Here is a 24,622-nt window from a genome sequence, read left to right as displayed (position 1 = left end):
CCTGATCCATCAATCAAATGCAATTCATCAAGACCATCATATGGAGTGTAGAGAGACAGATTCTGTAAATCATTGGTCACATGATGAGATGCTTCTATATCAAGTATCCAACTATTATCTTGAGAGTTATTTGAACTAGCAAAATTCGCACGAGGCCGAGGAAAGTTGTTCTTAAAGAAATCCTTGGCACGGAAGCATTGGCAGACACTGTGTCTAGGTTTTTTGCAAATTTAACACTGAATTTTCGAACCAACCTGTTGATGGAGTGGACCCAAAATTCTGGTCATGAGATGACCGAAACCCCTGAGAACTGAAAGAACCATCCGAACCAGAATTCTGATTATTATTCCGTGAGTTCTGCCGATTAGAAAAACCTACATCATAGGAGGGATCCATTCTCTTGAGATACAACTCATGAGCAAGCACTACAAGATTTTTCCGGATTAGTAACGGATTTTTCTGTTACTAATCAATGAAAAATCCGTTACTAACCAGTTTAGTAACGGATTAGTAACGGATTTACATCCGTTACTATGAATCTCGTTGCTAAAGCAATAGTAACCGATTAGCAATCCGTTACTGATTTAGTAACGGATTTAGTAACGAATTTGTAATGAAATTTAGTAACGGATTTTAAATCCGTTACTAATTTAAAAAAAAATTAAAAATATATAAATAAATTGCGTCCGTTACTAAATTTAGTAACGGATAGAAATTCGTTACTAATCCGTTACTAATTTAATAAAATAAAAAATAAAAAAATATATTAAATTTATATTCCGTTATTAAATCTATTGTTAATTTTAAAAAATATTTAAAAAATTATATTAAATTATTAATTTATTTCATTTTTTTTGAAATGGAATTAATTTATTTCATTATATTTTACATTAGATAATAATTTAATTATGGTAAACTATTAATTTTTTTCATTGTATTTTATATTAAATATTAACTATAATATTTTAAATTTTATTAATTTTATGAGAAAATTATTATAAAATTACATGAGAAAATTTAAAAAAAGAAAAAATGTGAGAGAATAGAAAAAATGAGATATAAAAGAGAAAATAACAAAAAAAAAGAAAATAAAAGAAAATAATGATAAAAGTGAAGAGTAAATAAGAAAAAAGGGAAAATTAAAGGAAATGAGAAAAAAGGAAGAAAAAATAGAAAAAAGAAAGAAAATGAGAGAAAGATGAAGAAAAAAATGAAGAAAAATAAAGAGAAAATGAAGATATACAAAAGAATGTAAAAAAAAGGTTAGAGTATATATATGAGAGAAAGGAAAGTAAATGAATGAATAATGAAAGAAAAAGGAAGGGAAAATGATAGAAAGTGGAAGAGAAAAATGAAAGAAAATTGAAGAGAAAATTGAAGGAAATGAAAGAAAATGAAAAAAAAAATGGAGTTAATAATTAAGAAAAAAATAAGATAAGGGAGAAATGAAGAAATGAGGAGAGAAGAGGAGAAAGAAAATGAATAAAATGAAGGGAAATAAAATGGGGAGAAAGAAAATGAATGAAGTGAAGGGAGACAAAATGGGTGAGTGTATAAATATGCGAATTAGTAACAGATTTAGTAACGGATTAAATCCATTACTAAATTTTAAAAAAAATACGGACAAGCAAAAATAAAAAGGCGGTATTATTCTCCAAATTTTAGTAACGGATTTCTTAATCCGTTACTAATTTTTAGATTAGTAACGGATTTAATCCGTTACTAAATTTAAAAAAAATGCGGGCGAACTAAAATAAAAAGGCAGTATTATTCTCCAAATTTTAGTAACGGATTTCTTAATCCGTTACTAATTTTAGATTAGTAACGGATTTAGTAACAGATTTAATCCGTTACTAAATTTTTAAAAAAAAATGCGGGCGAACTAAAATAAAAAGGCGGTATTATTCTTCAAATTTTAGTAACGGATTTCTTAATCCGTTACTAATTTTAGATTAGTAACGGACTCAGGAACGGATTTTTTCCGTTACTAAATTAGAAATAAAAATGCGGGAATTTAAAATAAAAGCGCGGTATTTTATTTTCTAAAATTTAGTAACGAATTTAGTGACAGATTATATCCGTTACTAACTTAAAAAGAAAATTTGGAATTTTAAAAGATAAAAAATCGATTTTTTTTATTAAAAAAATAGTAACGGATTAAATCCATTACTAATTATATAATAGATTGCATTCCGTTATTAAATCCGTTACTATTTTATTTATTTAATAACCGATTTAGTAACAAATTTATTAACGGATTGAGATCCGTTACTAATTTTTAGCTAATTTAGTAACGGATCTCAAAATCCGTTATTTAATTTATAAATAATTTTATTAAATAACAGATTTAGTAACGGATTGTTAATCCGTTACTAAATAAAAAAATTAGTAACGGAATATAATCATCATTGCGAACATCCTTTCCATCTTTTTGAATAATTGGAGAAGGAGGCAGTAACGTTCGATTAATATAACCTATCAAGTTATATCCGAGAAGAACAGTGACAACTTGGGCACGCCAAGTAGGATGGTTTTGGGAAGTAAGTTTTAAGAGAGACTGAGATGCATTAAATGAAATAAGAGTCTTGCCAGAAGAGTGAGTAACGTTTGATACGTTTGATGGAAAAGCCATAACGAACAAGAAGAAAAACGAACGCAAAAAGCGAACGAAAGAGACAATGCAAGAAAAATTATTTCTTTTTTTTTTTTAAATAAAAATTTAAGATCCTCCTAGACTTGTGAGAGTAGCAACAGCAGCTTCCTTCATATCAAGCAAGGAGTCCTCAAAGCATTTAGCAAGAAATTGAGGGTCAGGTATGATGTCTTTGGCCACCACAATTTGCATATCAGCTCTCCCTGCATAGCTCACCATGTGCATTGCCAATGCCTATGCACGTAGAATTGGAATCATCAACAACACTTATCCTATTTTTTATTTTTTAAAGTTGAATGCATAATTTAATTCCTGACCTTTTTATATAAATTAATTTTGAAGAGTTTAGATTTTAGCCGTTGATGACAAGAATAATAAAAAAGGAAGAAATTTAAGAGTGGAGAGGGCATACTTGGGGTAAGCTTGTGGTGTTGGCTCTTAAGTATGTTATAGGATTGGCTGCTATAGTGGCCTCCTCTTTTGGTCCAACCACATTGGAGATGACAAAGCTACTATTACAATGAATCCTGTAATTGAAATAGGAAACAAACTACAATGCCACCCCACCATAATTATTATACATCAAAATACATGGAAATTATTTTTTAAAAAATAAAAATTTAATACATAATTTAACTCTTCACCTTCACTCAAAAAATCAATCATTATTTAATATTTTTATATATAATAATATATAATTATTTATGTTATTAAAAGTTCAAAAAAATATATATATATATTTACTAATAAAGCACAATTATCAAATTAAAATAGAATAAATTTAATTAAAAAATTATAATGTCAAGACAAAAATCCAACATCACTACAGTTTTATATTGATTTAGTTCATAACATATATGTAGGATTCATTTATTTTTTTAATCATTAAATTTTAAATTTTTTAAAAAATAAATTTTATTTACATTAAAATTAAATATAATAAAAATCTATAGTAACCAATTAAATATATTTATAAAATTTCACTCATATAATATATTCATTACATTAATGCTAGACAAGCAACAGATAATAATAATATAGTACAAATTAATTATTTCAAAAAATTACTAAAACAATTTAAGAATTTCACAAAATTCAAATAAAAAGTTTCTTAGTGATTGGAAGATCTATTAATAATAATACATAGTTGAATTTCATATAGCAATTTCTAATAAAAAAATATTATTTATTAATTATATAGATAAGTTGAATTTTAAAATAAAACAGGATAGCACATGATAATTTTTGTCAATGAACAAAAATAAAATAGTAAGATATATTTCAATCATATACCTTTTAAATAATAATAACAAGTAAAAATAAAAAAAAAATCAAGAATAAAATCAAATTCTTTCCAAAATTGAATTCCAATTTAATTTTTTTTATTTAAATATTTGAATAATTAATCTGAATTGAAATATTTTGCAAAAATCAGAAATTAAACGTAAATATTTTAAGTTTTTTTAATCCAAAAGGGTCTATTTCTTTTCACCTTAGATCCCAACAAGGAGATTGCAAAATCTGCAACTTTGTAAGAGAGATGAGCCTCAAAGGTCTGTTTCTTTCTGTCAATTGTTGCCTTAGCTCTTATCACGTGCTGCAGAGGTTCAACTCCTTTATTATAATAAATGGGTAGCAGAATAATCCCAAACTTGTTACCTCTGCGAGATTTTGGATTGCTTTCCAACATCTTGGTCAGATCCTGAATATATCACCACACGTTTTTATCATTTTCTTAGGATTAATGCTAATTTCATTCTTTTACTTATTTTCAGAATGTAATTAATAATTCACTTAGTATCTTTAATTTAAACTCAATTTAATAAAAAAAAACAATTAAGAAATTAAGCTGCTTTTGTTTTTTCGGACTAAATTAACTCATTAAATTAAAAAATTAATATTTTTTTTTATTTTTATCTAAATACATTAGTTTTTTTTTTTGGGCTAAATTGAATTTAAATTAAAACTTTAGGACTAATGTGGATAAAAAGTTGAAAATAATCCCAATCTGGATAAGTACATAGATAAAGTATTTTATTGTATCTCATCATATAATGTGATTTATCATAATCTTCTATCATTATACAAAAATTACTATTTAATTTTTATAATATAAAAAAATTCACTAATTAATTTTTAAATTGTGAAAAATATATTAAAATATTATTAACATTTTAATTTACTATTTAATTTTTATAATTTTTAAAAATTTATTAGTTGATCTCTCAAATTTTTAAATATTTATTAATCAATCCTTTCAGGATATTTTAGATTTTTTTATTATATTTAATAGTTAACGATTAAAACTAAATGATAACATATTAGATTTTTTTATCATACTTAACGGTTAAAATTAAATGAGAGACTAATTAGTATTTTTTAAAATATTAAAAATATTTTAATATTTTTTTAAATAAAAAAATCAATTAATAGATTTCTCTACAATCAATTATTCAATATTTTATATTAAAAAATATTTTTTTTTAATGAATATAATTGTATGTGAGTAATATCACATGCCAAAATTATAAGCTTATAATTTATTAGAAGAAAATAAAAAATTAACATTAAGATTTATTCAAATTATTCAAAAAGTGATCGTGTAAGTAAATTATTGATTCACTATTTAAAAAATTTTAAAATATTGATAAAAAATTTTAAAAGTTATTTTGAGAATCTAAATAGTATTTTTAAACCTTGTAATAGATTATCATATAGCCGAAAGCGGGTACAAACGTAAATTTTTTAATAAACTTTTTGAATTGAAATTTTAATAGTGAATTTGATATCCGTAATAAAAATTATAGCTAAAACGTATTTTATCGCTTAAAAATTGTGTTTAAATCGATACTCTAATTTAAATATTACGATTCTATTTGATCCGCACCATAAATATATATAGATGAATTGACGGAAATAAATGATTTCTTTTTAAAACAATTAGCATATATAACTATTATACATATAAATTGATATTTATACAAAACATTATTGCAAATCTCACACACATATATAAAATTTATTTATTAATTAATAAAATTTAAAAATTATAGCGTAATTTATTATTAATTTTTTAAAATTAATTATACTTTTTTAGCTAACAAATTAAAATAATATAGTTTATTATCTAAGATTTAAGTTCTGACTGTAAATATAAATCAATTGTAAATGTTTGGAACTTTTGTTTAATATGTTTTATTTTATAAAGAGAATATTTTATTTAAAGCCTTCTGAACGTAAAAATTCAATAATTCACATTTATCCACAATTATAATATTATAAGCTATCCATTCAATAGAATGAACTATTAGAGATAAAAGTCTAAATTTTTGGATTAATTACGATTATGGTTAAAATTTTAAATTTTATATTTTAATATTTTACTTTTATTGCAAGGCTTATCGAATGTAAAAGTCTTAAATTTTATATTTTTTTAATAATTATAGTTTGACTTTTTAATTTTGAATAATAAAATTTATTTTTTTAATTATCAAAAAAATATTATAAGTCTATTATACAAAAATTTATTAGTTGATCGTTTAGTTTAAAATATATATTAAAATATTTTTAAAATTAATTATAACCAAACAATTAAATTAATTTTATTCCAATCAATAGAATGAATATGCTAGACGATCAAAAATTGCGAAAGAGGAGGGATTCATGGAACTGTCAAAAATGGATATGATAGAGCTAAAAATAATTTCTTGTTCATTATCTATCTTGATATATAAATTTATATCATCTAAAAATAATATAAATGGTATTATTAATAGAGCTAAAGTTAAGAATTTCAGTCCATAAGCTTTGTGGATGTTGTTTTATAATGTATAAAATTGAAAAATTACAAAATTAATTTATTAAATATTTATTTTTAACTATAGTTTTGTCTTCTTATATTTATTTAGAGTACAAAAATCTGTAATATGTAGCATGTATGAATAAGCGAACTAACAAAATATTCTTAATATATTTATAAAACATGATGACTATTTAATAAAAATATACTTCCATTTCTTAAATTTTAGAAAATCTAATAGCTAATCTTCCTCTTTTATACAATAATACTTATAAAATTTGATAAATCCATGGGTAATGTGTGAATTATATGGCCTTCATCATTTCCCTTTTTGAGTTAATTTTGAATTTGAGTTAGTCTCGAATCCATTTTCCTAAGGTGATATTAGATTTTTTTTTTCATTTAATATTGGATATCTCTGTTTAAAATAACAAAATTTATGAAAAATTAGTTAATTTTTTTTAAAATTTTATTTGGGTTGTTAGCAGTATTAATCAAATTAATTCAGAAACTCAATTTGATTTTTTTTTCATTTCGATTCGATTTGATTTTTAATTTAAAAAATATCAGTTATTTCAGTTCGATTTGATTTTAATTAGAAAAAAATTAAAAAATCAAACCGAATCGATTAGTGATTATAGTATATTGTTTTTAATAATATAGAGATATTAGATCATATCAAGTTTAAAATATTTAAATTAAATTTTAAAATACTAAAAATAAGAAGTAAAAAATAAAAAATTTATAAAAATTCAAATCGATTAAATCAAACTGAATCAATCGAATCAGATCGATTTGATTCAATTCGATTTTTGATCAAAATCAATTCGATTCGATTTTTATAAATACTAAAATTTTAATTTTCAATTTATTCAGTTCGGTTCAATTTTAAACTGAATCACCGAATACTCACCCTATTTACTTTTAAATATAATAGAAAATATTTAAAATTTTTATAAGTATTACATGTTTAGATGTTTGACATAATAAAATATGTGAAATCTCACAAGGATTTGATATAAAAATAATGTGCCTTTATATATTATATCTTTGAGATTTTTAAGTTAACTTTTTTGAGTTTCAGTTGGCCAGAAAATTAGGCATTTAAAATAATTTTCTTTTAGCATCAAAATTTTAGCATTTGACTGACCTGCAATCCCAGTTGCTCTCTTAGATTAACCATGGCTACTCCTGTGAGTCTCTGATTCTCTTGCAAAGCTGACAAAAATTTAGAACCCAAGTTATTAAATTAGGGAATATTTAATTATAATTAAAAAATTAATAAATTTGATTAACCAAAACGTATTAAAGATAGAATTTACAAGTTGGGGATCGATGTTCCAAGTATGTTGACAAGCCAGCTGATATCACCCCCAAAAGTACATCATTAATGGTCTGCATTAACAAATTAAATTATGTTAATTACTATTGCTGATTGAATTTACTCACCTAATTAATTTCAACCAAAACATCATTAAAATTTTTACTCTAATTTTTAATTGTTAGACACAATTAGTAACTTTAGTCATGAATTATAATTAATGTATATTAAGTGTTTAATAAAATTATTTATTAAAATATAATTTAAAATATATGATAATTTTATTATTTAAATTAGTTTTATAGTTAATTAAGAAAATTTTAAAGGATATATATTAAAATATAGTGACATTAAATTTTTAAATAAAAATATAAATTAGATGATAATTTTATCATTTAAATTAATTTTGGAGTTTGCTAAAAATTTAAAAGAAATACTTAAATTAATAAAAGTAAAATTATATTAGTTTTAAAATTAAGATTATTAAAATACTATGTCAAAATATTAGATAATTATTGAAATAATAAATTCATATTTTTAAGTAGAATTTAAAATAAGAAGTTAAATTTAATGAGTGAAAACTAAAAATATTAATAAAAAAATTAAAAATAAATTTATTATTATTTAATATTTTAATTTAATTAATTTTTATTTAAATCTAATTATAAAATATGATAAGTTTTATTAATTTAATCTTTATAATCTATAAATTAGATTAATTCTATCTTTAGATTAGAATAATCATATTTTAAAATTATATTAAATCTATGGTATATATCATTTTTTATTTTTATATTATTCTAGTATATAAATATTCACATAATAAATATTTTATATGGAATTTGAGTATTTTAGACTGGTATGTGAATTACAATAATTTTTTTTTTCAAATAATGAAAAATCTTATACCATCATCATTTTAAAGTGATTGAAAATGAGTTTTCTATTTAAACAATAAATATAGAAAAGCAGATTTCATTATAAAAAAGAGTTATGTATCGCTATAAAATTAAAAAAAAAAAAGTTATATGTCACTGTAAGATGAAGTTATGTCTGCAATAAAATCAATAAGAATATTATTATTTTTTTTTTGTTAATTACTTTCTTTTATATATTTTTTTAATTTTTACTGTTGTTTATTTTGTATAAGTAATAAATTAAAAATTAATTGAGTTAATTCTATATTAATTTTTTTATATATAATATTATAATTTTAATATTTTATAATAAAATAAAATTATAAAATATATATTATCCTAAACACATATTCATATCCAAGTAATCATGAGTTTGTTAAATTTAATAATAATAATTTATAATTGTTATTTTAATTTAACAAAATTTATAATTAATGTAACACAAAAATCATCCAAAATAATCTATGAATTATCATAGTAAGATAAGACTACGTAATAAGAGTATGATAAGTCTGATACACGGTTCCACCCATAAAAAGGAAGACTCGAATACCGTAGCAATCGGGTTTTCACCAAGACTCGCCCTTCACCAAGACTCGCCTTTTCCCAAAGAGGACGAGTTTTCACATAAAGTTACCGTTAGCAGGCACAATCCAATGGATCCCTATTATGCCTATATAATTACGGGATTTCTAATCAATTAGCCGGTGAGATCTCTTATCAATTAGTTGACACAAGGTGAATTTTCAGAAAATGCTATAATTAGCTCCATCTTCTTACAGTATAAAAATTAATGATCACAGAGATAAAAGTATGCAATTCTCGCACAACTACTCTTGAGTTCTAAGCAATTCCTTATATTCACTCTTGTCTTTCAGTTTACTAATTTGAGTGTCGGAGTGACTGCTGTATACGCCAACCACCTCACTTTCTCTTTCTTGCAGGCTAGCCAATTGTAGCGTAGATTCATTTCGGCCACATTATTTGGTTCCTTTGCCAAGAAATCCACTGAATTCTCTCTATTCATTTGGATTAAAACCGGTATCTTATCTTCTTTCTCTTAAAAATAAATCTTTCTTTTCTCTCTCTTGAAATGGCTAGTAATTTTTGAGCTGCTGCTAAGATTGCTATCTATGAGGGCACTATCTTTTTTTCTTCTCCTAGTAGTGGAAAAATGTAATACCCGGCTAGAGTCCGGCACCGGAATTCCTGTCGTCCGGTGGAATCCAGGATGTCGGAATCTTTAGAGGGTAAGATTTATGTTTTGATAAAGGTTCTAAAGTTTGTTTTCATGTTTTAAAGCTGTGAACCAAGGCAGAAAAGTTAGGTTCGGCCGCCGAAGTTGAGGTTCGGCCGCCGAACATGCATGGCTTTCGGTTTCACGTGTGGCCGCCGAAGGTGGTCTGGCCAGCCACCTATGAAAGGCCCTCAGTCGGTTGAAAGGATAAGGCACGCCGCTTCCTTTCGATTTCTGAGGTGAGACTCTGTCCTTCTTGAGTATTTGACATGTTTTCATCAAATCTTGCAAAGGTTTGATTAGTTTTTATGTTATTTTGAAGGTTTTAAGCTAAAACACAAAGTGGTGAAGTTTGGAGAGTTTGAAGGAGAGTTGCTCCATAACTCCACGTTAGGATCATTCATCTACTTGATTTCAAAAGGTAAGTGAAGATCCTGAGCTTGTTTTTATGTTTTCTGAAGGTTTTATGGGGTTTATGGTGAGAGTTGCATGAATAGGGTAAAAGAGAGTTTTTTGGTGATTTGGTTGTGAAAAGCTTGTTATGTGTTTTATGTTTTGTGTTGTTGGGGTTTAGAGGTAGTTTTTGACCCCTTTGAGCATATACTTAGGTGTATGCAAGTTGAGGAAGTGAGGTGTTGAGTTGGAGAGGAGTTTGTGCTTTTGGCGAGAAGCAGGGCAAGTTTCTGCCCTGCTGATGAACTCAGGTTCGGCAGTCGAAGGTACATTCGGCCGCCGAACTCCTGAGGAGGTGAGAGGAGGTGGCTTCGGCTGCCCAAGCTTGCCCCCGAGCTTTTGGACTTTCGGCTCTGAAGGGGGAGTTCGGCCGCCGAAGGTGCCGCCGAAGGTTAGAGACTTTTGTCTCTGGAGTGTCTTTCAGCCCCCGAAACTAGCCCCCGAAAGGGTTCGGCTGCCAAAAGTTGAGATTCGGCCGCCGAAGGTGCTTGAGTTTCGTCTCTGGAGAAGACTTTCGGCCGCCGAACCTGCCGCTGAAAGTGTTCTGTCCAGCTTTCCTTTGCATGCTTTGTATGGATGTTAGAGTGAGTTTAAGGGGATTCTTGGGGAGTTTAATAGAGTTGGTCATAAGCTAGTTTGGTCCCTCATTTGAGTTTATCTGTACCTATACAGACCAGAGGAACCAGAGAGAGCAGCAGTGAGTACTGCTCCAAAGTTTTCAGAGCCTGCACAGTCAGTCAGTCCAGATAGCCAGAGGTGAGTGGAACTAAACTTATGACTCGTTTTAATTAAGACATTAACTGCTTTTAGCATCTTTCATACATCATGTTTATGCAATAGGTTGATTGCATTAGAACTCACAAAGATGTTGCATTGCATAGCTATATTGTTGGTGTGGGTAAATGCTGAATGATCTAATAGTTCCAGACAGGAAGTCCAGGAGCCTTTGACTACGCCCTGGCAGGTATAGAGAAGTCCAGGAGCCTTTGACTACGCCCTGGCAGGTATAGTAAAGTCCAGGAGCCTTTGACTACGCCCTGGCAATGGTAAGTACAGAGGTGTTATAAACACATATACATATATCACAGGAAGACCAGGTGCTCGATTCTACGCCCTGGCACAGAGTTACCGGGACTATGTGGTGACAGGTTTACCTTTGATGTGGATTGTTTGTGATATGGTGCATTCCATGAGATCATATTTTACTGAGATGTTATACTGTTCTACTCACTGGGCTATAGAGCTCATCCCACTCCCTTAACCCCAGTTTTGCAGGTTCAGTGTCCAGTGTACAGGGACAGTCCAGCAGAGTACATAGAGAGTAAAGAGATTTGTAATAGCTTAGAGTGGACATGTAATATTAAAGAGATGTAATAGTTGTATAAAGTTAGCAATGTGCTTGACTTAGTGATGTTTGTTATGTACATGATCTGTATATGTATATATGTTTTCTGTGATGCATCTCGAGTGGGATTGGGTTGTGTTCTGATGCAGAGTGATAGGGTGATTGCTTATGCTTCTAGACAATTGAAGAAGCACGAGTTGAATTACCCCACCCATGACCTAGAGATGGCAGCAGTTATTTTTGCACTCAAGATGTGGCGGCATTACCTCTACGGGGTTAAATGCGAGGTCTTCACTGATCATAAGAGTTTACAGTACATCTTGAGCCAAAGAGAGCTGAATTTGAGGCAGAGAAGATGGGTAGAATTGCTCAGTGATTATGATTGTACGATCCAGTATCATCCGGGTAAGGCGAATGTTGTGGCAGACGCCCTAAGCCGGAAGTCACTAGGCAGTTTATCCCATATAGCAGCAGAACGGAGACCAGTCATGATGGAGCTGTACAAGCTCTTAGAAGAGGGGTTACAGCTAGAGTTGTCTGGTACAGGTGCGTTGATAGCACAGATGAGAGTGACACCAGTGTTTCTGGAGCAGATAGCTCAGAAACAGCACGAGGACCCTGAGTTGATGAAAATTGCCAGGACTGTTCAGTCAGGCAACAGTGCAGAGTTCAGATTTGACAGCAAAGGGATCCTCCGTTATGGGAGTCGACTTTGTGTACCAGATAGAGGCAGTCTAAAGGAAGACATTATGAGGGAAGCTCATAATGCAAGGTATTGTATTCACCCAGGAGCCACCAAGATGTATCAGGATCTAAAGAGGGTATATTGGTGGCCAGCCATGAAGAAAGAAATGGCGCAGTTTGTGACAGCCTGTGAGGTTTGTCAGAGGGTGAAACTAGAACATCAGAAGCCGGCTGGAATGCTTAACCCACTGCCGATTCCAGAATGGAAATGGGAGAACATAGCTATGGATTTTGTAGTGGGCTTACCGGCAGCGTCCAACAGGATAGACTCCATATGGGTGATTGTGGACAGACTCACGAAATCTGCTCATTTCATTCCAGTTAGGAGTAACTATTCTGTGGATAAGTTGGCACAGGTATATCTCGATGAGATCGTGAGACTACATGGAGTGCCAGTGTCTATAGTTTCAGACAGAGGACCTCAGTTCACCTCCAGATTTTGGCGGAGTCTGCAGAGTGCGATGGGCACGAGGTTGGATTTTAGCACTGCTTTCCACCCACAGACTGACGGACAGTCAGAAAGGACCATCCAGACCATTGAGGATATGCTCCGTATGTGTGTGTTAGACTTTGGCGGTTCTTGGAGGCAGCATCTACCTCTAGTGGAGTTTGCCTACAATAACAGTCATCATGCTAGCATTGGGATGGCTCCTTATGAAGCATTATATGGGAGGAAGTGCAGATCACCTGTTTGCTGGGAAGAGGTAGGAGAGAAAGCTCTTACAGGGCCAGAGTTGATAGAGATTACCAGTAGAACAGTGCCTGTGATCAGAGAGAGGATCAGAACAGCTCAGAGTAGACAGAAAAGTTATGCAGACGTTCGCAGAAAACTGTTAGAGTTCCAGGAGGGTAATTGGGTATTGCTGAAAGTGTCTCCAATGAAGGGAGTGGTTCGTTTTGGGAAGAAGGGTAAGTTAGCTCCACGGTACATTGGACCCTTTGAGATTTTACAGAGGATCGGAAATGTGTCGTATAAGCTAGATTTACCTGCTTCTATGGAGAGAATTCACCCGGTATTTCATGTTTCTATACTACGGCAGTTCGTGTCAGATCCGAGTCAGGTTCTTAGTGTGCCTGATGTGGAGATTCTGCGAGATCTCACTTATATAGAGTAGCCAGTGCGGATTCTGGACACACAGATCAGACAGCTAAGGAACAAGGAGATTCCGATGGTGAAAGTCCTATGGAACCACCATAATCTCGAAGAGTGCACGTGGGAGACGCGGGAGTCTATGCTCCAGCAGTATCCATATTTGTTTTGAGGTTAGTTTCCTCCTTTTTATATGTTTATTGTTTGTTTAGGAACATCCGAGGACGAATGTTCTTAAGGGAGGGAGAATGTAATACCCGGCTAGAGTCCGGCACCGGAATTCCTGTCGTCCGGTGGAATCCAGGATGTCGAAATCTTTAGAGGGTAAGATTTATGTTTTGATAAAGGTTCTAAAGTCTGTTTTCATGTTTTAAAGCTAAATAAACTAAGTGTTTGAAAGAAATGAACCAAGGTAGAAAAGCCAGGTTCGGCCGCCGAAGTTGAGGTTCGGCCGCCGAAGTTGAGGTTCGGCCGCCGAACATGCATGGCTTTCGATTTCACGTGTGGCCGCCGAAGGTGGTCTGGCCAGCCACCTATAAAAGGCCCTCAGTCGGTTGAAAGGATAAGGCACACCGCTTCCTTTCGATTTCTGAGGTGAGACTCTGTCCTTCTTGAGTATTTGACATGTTTTCATCAAATCTTGCAAAAGGTTTGATTAGTTTTTATGTTATTTTGAAGGTTTTAAGCTAAAACACAAAGTGGTGAAGTTTGGAGAGTTTGAAGGAGAGTTGCTCCATAACTCCACGTTAGGATCATTCATCTACTTGATTTCAAAAGGTAAGTGAAGATCCTGAGCTTGTTTTTATGTTTTCTGAAGGTTTTATGGGGTTTATGGTGAGAGTTGCATGAATAGGGTAAAAGAGAGTTTTTTGGTGATTTGGTTGTGAAAAGCTTGTTATGTGTTTTATGTTTTGTGTTGTTGGGGTTTAGAGGTAGTTTTTGACCCCTTTGAGCATATACTTAGGTGTATGCAAGTTGAGGAAGTGTGGTGTTGAGTTGGAGAGGAGTTTGTGCTTTTGGCGAGAAGTAGGGCAAGTTTCTGCCCTGCTGATGAACTCAGGTTCGGCAGCCGAAGGTACATTCGGCCGCCGAACTCCTGAGGAGGTGAGAGGAGGTGGCTTCGGCTGCCCAAGCTTGCCCCCGAGCTTTTGGACTTTCGGCTCTGGAGGGGGAGTTCGGCCGCCGAAGGTGCTGCCGAAGGTTAGAGACTTTCGTCTCTGGAGTGTCTTTCAGCCCCCGAAACTAGCCCCCGAAAGGGTTTGGCTGCCAAAAGTTGAGATTCGGCCGCCGAAGGTGCTTGAGTTTCGTCTCTAGAGAAGACTTTCGGCCGCCGAACCTGCCGCCGAAAGTGTTCTGTCCAGCTTTCCTTTGCATGCTTTGTATGGATGTTAGAGTAAGTTTAAGGGGATTCTTGGAGAGTTCAATAGAGTTGGTCATAAGCTAGTTTGGTCCCTCATTTGAGTTTATCTGTACCTATACAGACCAGAGGAACCAGAGAGAGCAGCAGTGAGTACTGCTCCAAAGTTTTCAGAGCCTGCACAGTCAGTCAGTCCAGATAGTCAGAGGTGAGTGGAACTAAACTTATCACTCGTTTTAATTAAGACATTAACTGCTTTTAGCATCTTTCATGCATCATGTTTATGCAATAGGTTGATTGCATTAGAACTCACAAAGATGTTGCATTGCATAGCTATATTGTTGGTGTGGGTAAATGCTGAATGATCCAATAGTTCCAGACAGGAAGTCCAGGAGCCTTTGACTATGCCCTGGCAGGTATAGAGAAGTCCAGGAGCCTTTGACTACGCCCTGGCAGGTATAGTAAAGTCCAGGAGCCTTTGACTACGCCCTGGTAATGGTAAGTATAGAGGTGTTATAGACACATATACATATATCACAGGAAGACCAGGTGCTCGATTCTACGCCCTGGCACAGAGTTACCGGGACTATGTGGTGACAGGTTTACCTTTGATGTGGATTGTTTGTGATATGGTGCATTCCATGAGATCATATTTTACTGAGATGTTATACTGTTCTACTCACTGGGCTATAGAGCTCATCCCACTCCCTTAACCCCAGTTTTGCAGGTTCAGTGTCCAATGTACAAGGACAGTCCAGCAGAGTACAGAGAGAGTAAAGAGATTTGTAATAGCTTAGAGTGGACATGTAATATTAAAGAGATGTAATAGTTGTGTATAAAGTTAGCAATGTGCTTGACTTAGTGATGTTTGTTATATACATGATCTGTATATGTATATATGTTTTACTACCAGGCTTAACAGGTATGAGTAACCCATCTAGAGCAAGCTCTAGTCAGGGAGTACAGAGTACAGAGTACAGAGTACAGAGATAGTGCATGCACAGGTTAAGCCGTGGTTCAGCAAAGAGTTTTTATTTTCACAGAAAATGTATGATCATGTATGAGATTTACAGGTACACAGAGAGTATAGCAGGCTTGCTACGGGTCGTTACAAAAACACACCCTCTATGGTCAATGAAGTAGATCTCAACAATCTGAACAATGAGCAAATGTTTCAATACATCAAAATATTGCAGGCTACTCTCGAGCAATACAAAACTTAGGGGGAGGCATCATTTATGGCTCCCAAAGGAAGGGAGAATGCTTCCATTGATATCCTAAGGACTGAGATAGAAGCGATCCAAGTGCAATCCAAAGGGAAGGCTAAATTAGAGGATGAAGAGTCGTCAGATGAGGAACCGAAGAACGTCAACTAGAAGCTGGTTCGAGCCGTATAAAGGTATTAGAAGGAGCAGGAGGAGGACTATCACTTGGACTATGCCTCACCCCTATCAAAAGAGATCTTAGCAAAAATTTTCCCAACCAATTTCAAACTGGTAAGCTTGGACAAATATGATGGAATAACAGATCTCAGAAGTCACCTGGCAATCTTTAGGACGACCATGCAACTTTAGGATATCAACGACTTCGTGTTGTGCTGGGTGCTTTCGTCAATACTCATAGGTTTGGCTAAAAAATGGTACCAATATTTCAATCTAAGTTTAATTTAAAACTTTACACAATTTGATAAATCTAGATTTATTACTTGTATACCTCTTAAAAAACTCTCCTCTGACTCGCGAAAGATCTGCTAAGGAGAGGGCGAGTCTTTAAGAAGCTTTATCTCATGGTTTAATGTAGAAGCAATCTAGGTGGAGGAATTAAATCATGAGATAGCATGTGAAGCATTGAAGAAAGGAACACACAACGTCAAGTTTATGGATTCCATAATCAAGAACCCAGTCGCTACGTACCAACAACTAATGTATAAATCCCAAAAGTGTATCAAGCTGGACGACGAAGTCCAAACGTTGAGAGAGGATAAAAGGACGAGTCAAAAGCAAAATCAAAAGACTGAGAAGCGAGGATATGAAGAAGACCACAAAAGTTATCTAGTCTCCCGAAGAAGAGATGACCAAAGTAAGTATAAGAGCTATACTCTATTGAATGACTCACGAATACATATTATAATATGGATCAGAAAAAATGATAAGGAGGTTGGATGGCCTCCCAAGCTCAACCTTGAGAGGGCCGAAAGGCGAGACAAGATCAAGTACTACCACTTTCACGAAGATCATGGACATTCAATGAAGGAGTGCCGACAACTGAAAGACGAGTTCGAGAGGTTAAAAATGGATGACACTCCAAAATTTTTATAGGAAAAATAGAGAAGAGAGGAGACTCAAACCCGAGGTAACAACTCCCAAAAATACCCCTTACTATGAACCTGTAAGGGTTATACATGTAATTGCAGGAGTACTCAGCAATGACAAGGAAAAAAAAATAAACGAGTCACAGAAGATATCTTAAATGTTCAACAGTAGAGTTAGGTCACATATCTTTGATATAGGAGACTTAGTCCTTAAAAGAACAGATGCAACAGGCGGTAATGCCGGGTCTAGGAAGATGGGCGAAAATTAGAAAAGACTATTTAGGGTCTCGAACGCTATTCGTCCAGGATCTTATAAGTTGGCAAATTAGACGACCGAGTCATTCCCCACTCCTGGAATATTTGTAATATAAGAAAATCTTATCAATAACAGTTAACGATGTATTTTTTTATGTGTTGTGTTATTCAGTGACAAGGAACGATGGGATTGCTTTCTTCAAAAAGATTAAAGAGCGTTCATTATAGGGCACAAGGCAAATCCCGTCAGGCCATAATCCAAGTGTTAGTCCCGCTAAACAAGGTATTTTATACTAAACCACAAAGCGAGTTCCATTAGACCATAATCTGAGTGTTAGTTCCACTAAACAAGGCATCTTATACCAAGCCACAAAGCGGATTCTGTCAGTCCATAATTCGGATGTTAGTCTCGCTAAACAAGACATTTTATGTCAGGTCACAAAGAGGATTCTATCAGGCCATAATCCGAGTGTTAGTCTCACTAAACAAGGCATCTTATGCTAGGCCACAAGGCGGGTTCCATCAGGTTATAATTTGAGTGTTGGTCTCACTAAACAAGGCATCTTATGCTAGGACATAAGGTAAGTATTAGCCATTTCGCATGACTGGGTGTTAGTCTTGCTTCATAAGAAATTTCTAAGACATTTTATGATGCGGCCATAAAATGGGTATCCGTCAGGCCCATGTCCGGGTGTTAGTCCCATATTTATAAAAATTAACTGAGACATTTTATACTAAGCCACAAGGCGGGCATCTGCCAGGCTCAGCGACCAGACATTAGTCCCATATAGAAATTTCTAAGATATTTTTTATATCCAGGCTATAAGGCGGGTATCCGAATATTGGTGTAATTCTGCAAAATTTTCCAAATTATTTATTTTATATACACTAGTTAGGCCAGTGTCTACATATTATGTTCGATTAACAAGCTTGTTTTAATCATTTTTTGGCAGAAGTAATGTTTACCAGGTTCTTTGATTGGGTGTTAACCCCTTAGTCTATTTTTTAATGATTACTTAAGTCTTGATTGGAAGAGGGTTACAGACGAGTATCGATTATACAAGCATTTGGTAAAAATAATGGCAAGAGACGAGAGGAGATACTTTTATTACATCCCAAAAGATTACATGGAAGGAGGGATATCTTCAGTTTCCTCCTCCCGAGTCTCTGTTATATTTGTATTCTCTACGTCTATTACATTTTCTATAGAGACTCAGTCAAGGTCTTCAATCCTCTCCTCCTTTTACTTATCCTCGCCCTCTTCCTATGGGAAGATGTCATTTGTCTAAGTAAAATCCTCATAAGGAAACCACTTTGCCAGCTCTTTCTTAACTGAGTCCTGGCCCTCGATGAACATCTCACCTCCTCGAGCCATCGTCTCTTGAAGTTTTGCTTCTAGTTCAGCAATCCTAGTAGAGGCGGCTCGATTCTCCTCAACCTGAAATTGCAGCTCCTGGACTTGGCACTGAAGCATGGCCACTTTATCCTCAGTCATCTTTGCCTAATTCTCGAGAACTGATTTCGAAGTTTTTGCCTAGTGCAGGTCCGCTTAGAGCTTGTCCACAAACTTCAGCGTCTCCTTTATGGTACCCTTCACTTCATCAAACCGAGCCTTCAGCCTCGAGCACTCTTTTTGTAGAAGACCTTTGTTCCTCTCCTGCACCCCCAAACTCTTATATCAGAGCTTTGTTCTACTCCTTGGCCATGTATGCACAGAGGGCACTCTCCATGGCAGAGTGCATGATGTTGTCAAAAAGATAATCCGTCTCAACCACATTCAGGTGATGAAGGTCCAGGGGCCTCAAAGCATTCTTGGCTATAAGGACTAACAGATGGGGTTTCTCAAGAAGGGAGGTCATCCCAGTCAGTGCCAGTGCTAAGTGTTTGATGCTATGAGGCAACTTGGTTTTGACACCAGTATTCTCGAAAGACGGCTTAACAGAGACAGAGACTATTGTAGAGTCGCCCCTTGTAGAAGACTTGGGCTAAATAGGGCCTGATTCTTTTGTTACAAGAGGGGGTGGAGGAGGAAGAAGCATGGTAATCTCCTCGATACGACGAGCCCATTTAGGAGGTGGATCGATCGATCTAGCAACTGCTTTGCCCTTACGAGCAGTGCGTGCTTGCTCGGCAAACCTGTTCCTTAATCTGGCCATATATGCATAAAACAAAAAGTAAGGCAATCAGTTTCAAAAATAAAGGGGTTAGAAAGAAAAATACCTTGCATGCTAGCATGTGACGTGCTTTCCCGAATGTTCAGAAGGTTGGGCGAGTGGGAAGCCCAAGCCTAGTTAGCCTGAGTATGGCTTTGCCAAGACAGAAGGGCATTCCTCACCGTGATTGTGATATTGATTCTCTATGTCGAGGCCATCCTCTGAAGGAAGTCCAAAGACTGCTTCTCGTCCCGCCATGGTTGGACCCCATCCTTTTGAAGCTCCACATATATGTTCCAGTTAGTTTGGATTCGCCCAAAACCCCTGGGTACTCGGTGAGGTAGGATGAAAAACTTATTTTTTCAGCGTTTGAGGGATGAGGGTATTCGGTCAAAAAGGGTTTGATGTTTTCTCCCACTTAAGTACCAAAACTCTTCGTTCTTTCGAGTTCTTAGTTAGTACAACTAGGAGAATAGAGCAACACTAAGCTCGATGCTGTTGTTGGAGTAGAAGAAGTGGAAAGCCACCAAGATCCTCTAACTGTTGGGGTGCATTTGGGTGACTGTCAGCTTATGGAAACAAAGGACTACAATGAAGAATGGGTCCATTAAAAATTAAAGATCCGCCTTCAACTACTCCTCATAGATCATGAAGGTATACCTCATGGGAATCTGGTCATCCACGCGAACACTCGGAGATAGAGCGAAGATACAAAATATTTCTCGAGAGATATGGTATTGATCGTGTAGGCAGTCTACATCCTTCTTAGTTAGTACGAAAGGGATGTCGTTAACCAGGGTTCTTTCATTCTTATAGACCACCCTTAACGGAACGATGGGAGCAAGAGCATGAATATGGCCGTCGAAGGAGGAGCCTGAGGCTCGGCTTCCACCAGAAGTAGAAGAAAAAGTGTTCCTATTCATTGTTATGAAACTGAAAGTGAATAGGAATTACCTTAAGTGTGCAAATAAGAGAAGTGGTCGAGGCTTTTTTAAAGCACAGAAGTCAATTGTAAGCGAAAGTGGTATTTGGAGGAGAAGTAGGATTTTTATATGACGGTTTCGATAGCAAGTTTTGAATGCGACTCGAAGAACAAGACAATCATCATTTATGGGCAGGAGCATACAAAGCGACGTGAGTATGAAAGGTCAATCTAAATGAGCCACGTGCCCCTAATCGTGAAAACAATTGTCACCTTCGAATTTGAAGAATAAAAAATCAACGGAGAACCTCTGATGTAACATAATAATCAGCCAAAATAAATCATGAGTTGTCATTATAAGACAGGACCACGTGATAAGAGTCTGATAACCTGATACCTGACAAGAATCTAAGCAATTCCTTACATTCGCACTTATTTTCAGTTTATTGATTTGAGCGTGGAAGTGGCTATGGTATACGTTAACCACCTTAGCCAATCACAACACAGATTCATTTTGACCATATTAATAACATAAATCATACGATTAAAAAAAGTAAGCATCTAATATTGTTTTATAAAATTAATTAAAAAATAATAAAATTTATATAAAAATAATATAAAATATAAGCATCTATATTAATGAATGAAAATCATATTCATAAAATCATTAGTAATAAATTAAGAATGAGCATTAAGAAATATTTAATGATTTTTATAAATCATAAATTATTAAGAATATGTTTAGTAATTTTATTATTTCGCTTTTCTACGAATTTAAGTTATTTGAAAATTAGATTTTAAAATAATATTTTATGTAATAAGCATGTATTTACGATGACAAATAAATTGACGGTGAATATGAATTTTAATCTTAAAATTGTAATTTTTTGTTTTAGAAAGAAATTTTTTTTTTAATATAAACTAGCAATGCAAAGACATCTTTTTAGTTTTTATATTTATTTTAGTGTTTGAAGTTATATTCTATATTGATAAGTAAATTTATTAATAATTAACGTAATTCTGAATTTACTAAAAAGGATAAATATATATACTTAAAAGAATTTAATTTTAAATTTTAAAATTAATTAATTATCAAATTATCTCTGATTTTTTAAATTTCATACCCACTTTAATTTAAAAAAAAATTAGAAATTATATTGCTAGTTGGATTAATATTAAAAAAAATATTTAATATTATAATATTAAATAATTTTGATAAATATATTTAAATATTAAAATAAATTACTAGAAATAATATAATTAACATTAATATTAAAATAAATTAGTTTAAATAATTTAATTAATGTTTAAAAATTAGCAAACAAGATACTGTTTTGCATAAATATAATAAAATATAATATTAAATTACTTCGATAATTAATTTTTTTAAATACTATTTTAATAGTGATTATAATTTACACCAAAAAATTTTTAAAATTTTTAATTTAAAAAGTAGTATTTTTTTACTATATTAATTTTATTAACATTATTAATTTATAAAATTTATATGTTAAAATTTTTCTAATTTATTATATTTATTTTAATGATTAATATTTTATTATTTTTATTAATGCTAAAAGATAATTTTTTATATAAAAATAATTCATAATTATTTATTATAATAATAAATAATTAATTTTTATCAATTATTAAAAATAATACATAATATAAATTATAAATAATAACAAATAAAAATAACGTACAACACACACATAAAAAAAACTATACATATATAAAAAGTGAAAAAAGGAAAACTGAAGTTTTTAAAATATCTTTAAACATTTTAAATTATTTACATAATATTTAATTTTTAAAGTAATGGATAATTTTATAATTTAAAATTTAATTTGTAAAATAGATGATAATTTGAATATTCAAATTAATTTTAAATTTAATTAAACTGTTATTATGAGATAATTACCACATTATGTTTTTTTTAAAGGAGAAGGAAAAGAAAAAAAATCTCAACCACAAATTAGCATGAAGAAAGGCGTCGCTCAAACTTTACCGCATTAGCAATGGCCTTTTTCACCACTTTCATGTCCTCCATCAAGAAATGGGCAGTAGCAACTTTCCTCGGCCACAGCTCCACCCCATCACCGCCGGAGATGACCGTTTTCCGGTCACCAACCCACAAGCTCCTTAACACCAACTCCAAACAGAAAACCAAATTAAGCAAAACCATCTTCAATAACCCCATCAAAATCCCTCTGCAATCCTTCCATTTCCTTCCACTTCCCCTCCAATTCTTGCCGTTAACAGTATCCAAGGAGGGAATAGCCTCTGGATCCTCCACCTTCCTGCAACTTCCGACCAACATTGACATCAGTTCGATCCCATCACCAATCGCGTGATGCAACCTGAAAATGGCGCACCGCGGCTCCCACATGATATGAATCTCCCACAAAGGCTTGTCCATGCTAAGTGGGCTACTCACTGACAAATCTGCTATATAATCGTTCACCATTTTCTCAGCTTCTTTGGCAGTAGTAATGGTGGCCGTTGGATTGCCAACAAATATGATGTGTTTGTCGAAGTCTACCTCTGTTCTTCTCCAATGCTCCAATCCGTTCTTGTCGTGTACAAGGAGACTGCAAAATCTTGGGTGCTTCGCCAAGATAGAGTTCTTTATTGCGGATTTTATAGCGTCTACGTCCATAGAGTTTTTGACGCCAAGAGCACAGTGAATTATGGTGTTCATCTCTGGTTGGAGAAATAGCCGGCCGGAGGGACTCAGTGGTTCATCGGTGATATTTACTGGAGAAGCCATTCAAGAGAGTGGGGTTGACTTGGTCTTCTTGCACTAGGCCTGTAATGTTTGGTTACTAAAATTGAGAGGCAGAACACGAGGAGAAAGTACCACACTCTGCGCGAACAATTATGAATGTTTAACTTTCGCATTTATTATTGTTTGCTTTTCAATGCACAAATATTAATTTTATTCTCAATAAACTCACATAATTTTTAAAATTATCCAATTAAAATTATATTATTCAAGTTTGCTTGCATCAAATTTCATAATCCGCAAAAATAAATAAAATTTTTTAAAAATAAATATTGAATTATATTATTTTATTTATATTTATTTATAAGTTAATAAAGTTTATACTTTTAATTTTATTTAAATTTTTTATTTTATTACAATTATATTTTATGTTTTTTAATTAAAATTTAATTTTTTAAAATTATTATAATTATATTTATCGTTAAAAAATTTACTGACGTTGGTATAGTAAAAAATTAAGTTTTAATTAGTAAAAAAAATTTATAGAATATAATTATAATAAAATTATAAGTATAAACTTTTTTTTTTCCATTAACTCTTTATTTATATACGTTCAACCATTTTATTTCAGTTACATAGAGAACACTAATATTATCATTCTAGCTCTTCTTCGTCTCCTTCCTTGATTCGTAGTTTTCAATTGGTTCCTCTAATTATTTCACGCGAATTGTTTTATTTGGAGATTTTTTTTTTCTGGATTTTTCTTTGGAGAATGTTGTTGAGAAGAAAATGTCATTCATTATTAATTTTGGTTCTTCTAAACTGAATTAAATCCACATTATAAATTTAATTTAATTTAATTATGATAATCAGTGTAATTTAATTTTTATTTAAAATTAATTTAATGTTTTAATTCGATTTAAAAATCAAATCCAACGGAATGATTTCTAATTAAAACTACTGCCATATATATATATAGGTAATAGGTTGAATTCTCATTATTTGTTGTTCATAAAATATGAAAGAAATCCAACAAGCAGAACAAATCACGTGTTGAGCATGAACTAACAAATAACGTATTGAGGCATGGCTTCTGTGTGTGTTATTATCATGCTTTTGGAAAGTCTAATTTGGAAACATGCTCTTCGTGAGGTGGTAATCTCCGTTACATATAACTGACCTCGGCCAAACTCTGGATTATATATATATATATATATATATTTAGTTCGATTCGGTTTTGAACCGAACTGATCGAATGCTCACCCCTAACGATGACCGCTGAAGTAAACTTTCTGATATAGAAATTTAAAGGGTAGACAGATATATCTAACTTGTGTTTT

At 32.4% G+C, this 24,622-nt stretch overlaps 1 protein-coding gene across 1 annotated transcript; it reads right to left on the bottom strand.

The window, feature by feature from the left end:
* Window positions 1–2,407: 2,407 nt before the first annotated feature.
* On the bottom strand, window positions 2,408–23,494 carry LOC110619642 (wax ester synthase/diacylglycerol acyltransferase 4). Its single transcript, XM_021763167.2, has 6 exons — window positions 22,566–23,494; window positions 7,775–7,847; window positions 7,603–7,670; window positions 4,146–4,355; window positions 3,066–3,203; window positions 2,408–2,887 (listed from the first exon to the last, which is right to left on the bottom strand). Exons 1-6 carry the CDS (start codon window positions 23,325–23,327, stop codon window positions 2,720–2,722), a joined length of 1,419 nt encoding a protein of 472 aa, XP_021618859.1. The 5' UTR covers window positions 23,328–23,494; the 3' UTR covers window positions 2,408–2,719.
* Between the last annotated feature and the right edge of the window lie 1,128 nt (window positions 23,495–24,622).

The sequence above is a fragment of the Manihot esculenta genome, chromosome 7, assembly GCF_001659605.2.
Source record: "Manihot esculenta cultivar AM560-2 chromosome 7, M.esculenta_v8, whole genome shotgun sequence".
NCBI lineage: Eukaryota > Viridiplantae > Streptophyta > Magnoliopsida > Malpighiales > Euphorbiaceae > Manihot > Manihot esculenta.
Note: the sequence above shows the minus strand (reverse complement) of the source record. Positions and strands in the feature narration are given on the sequence as shown.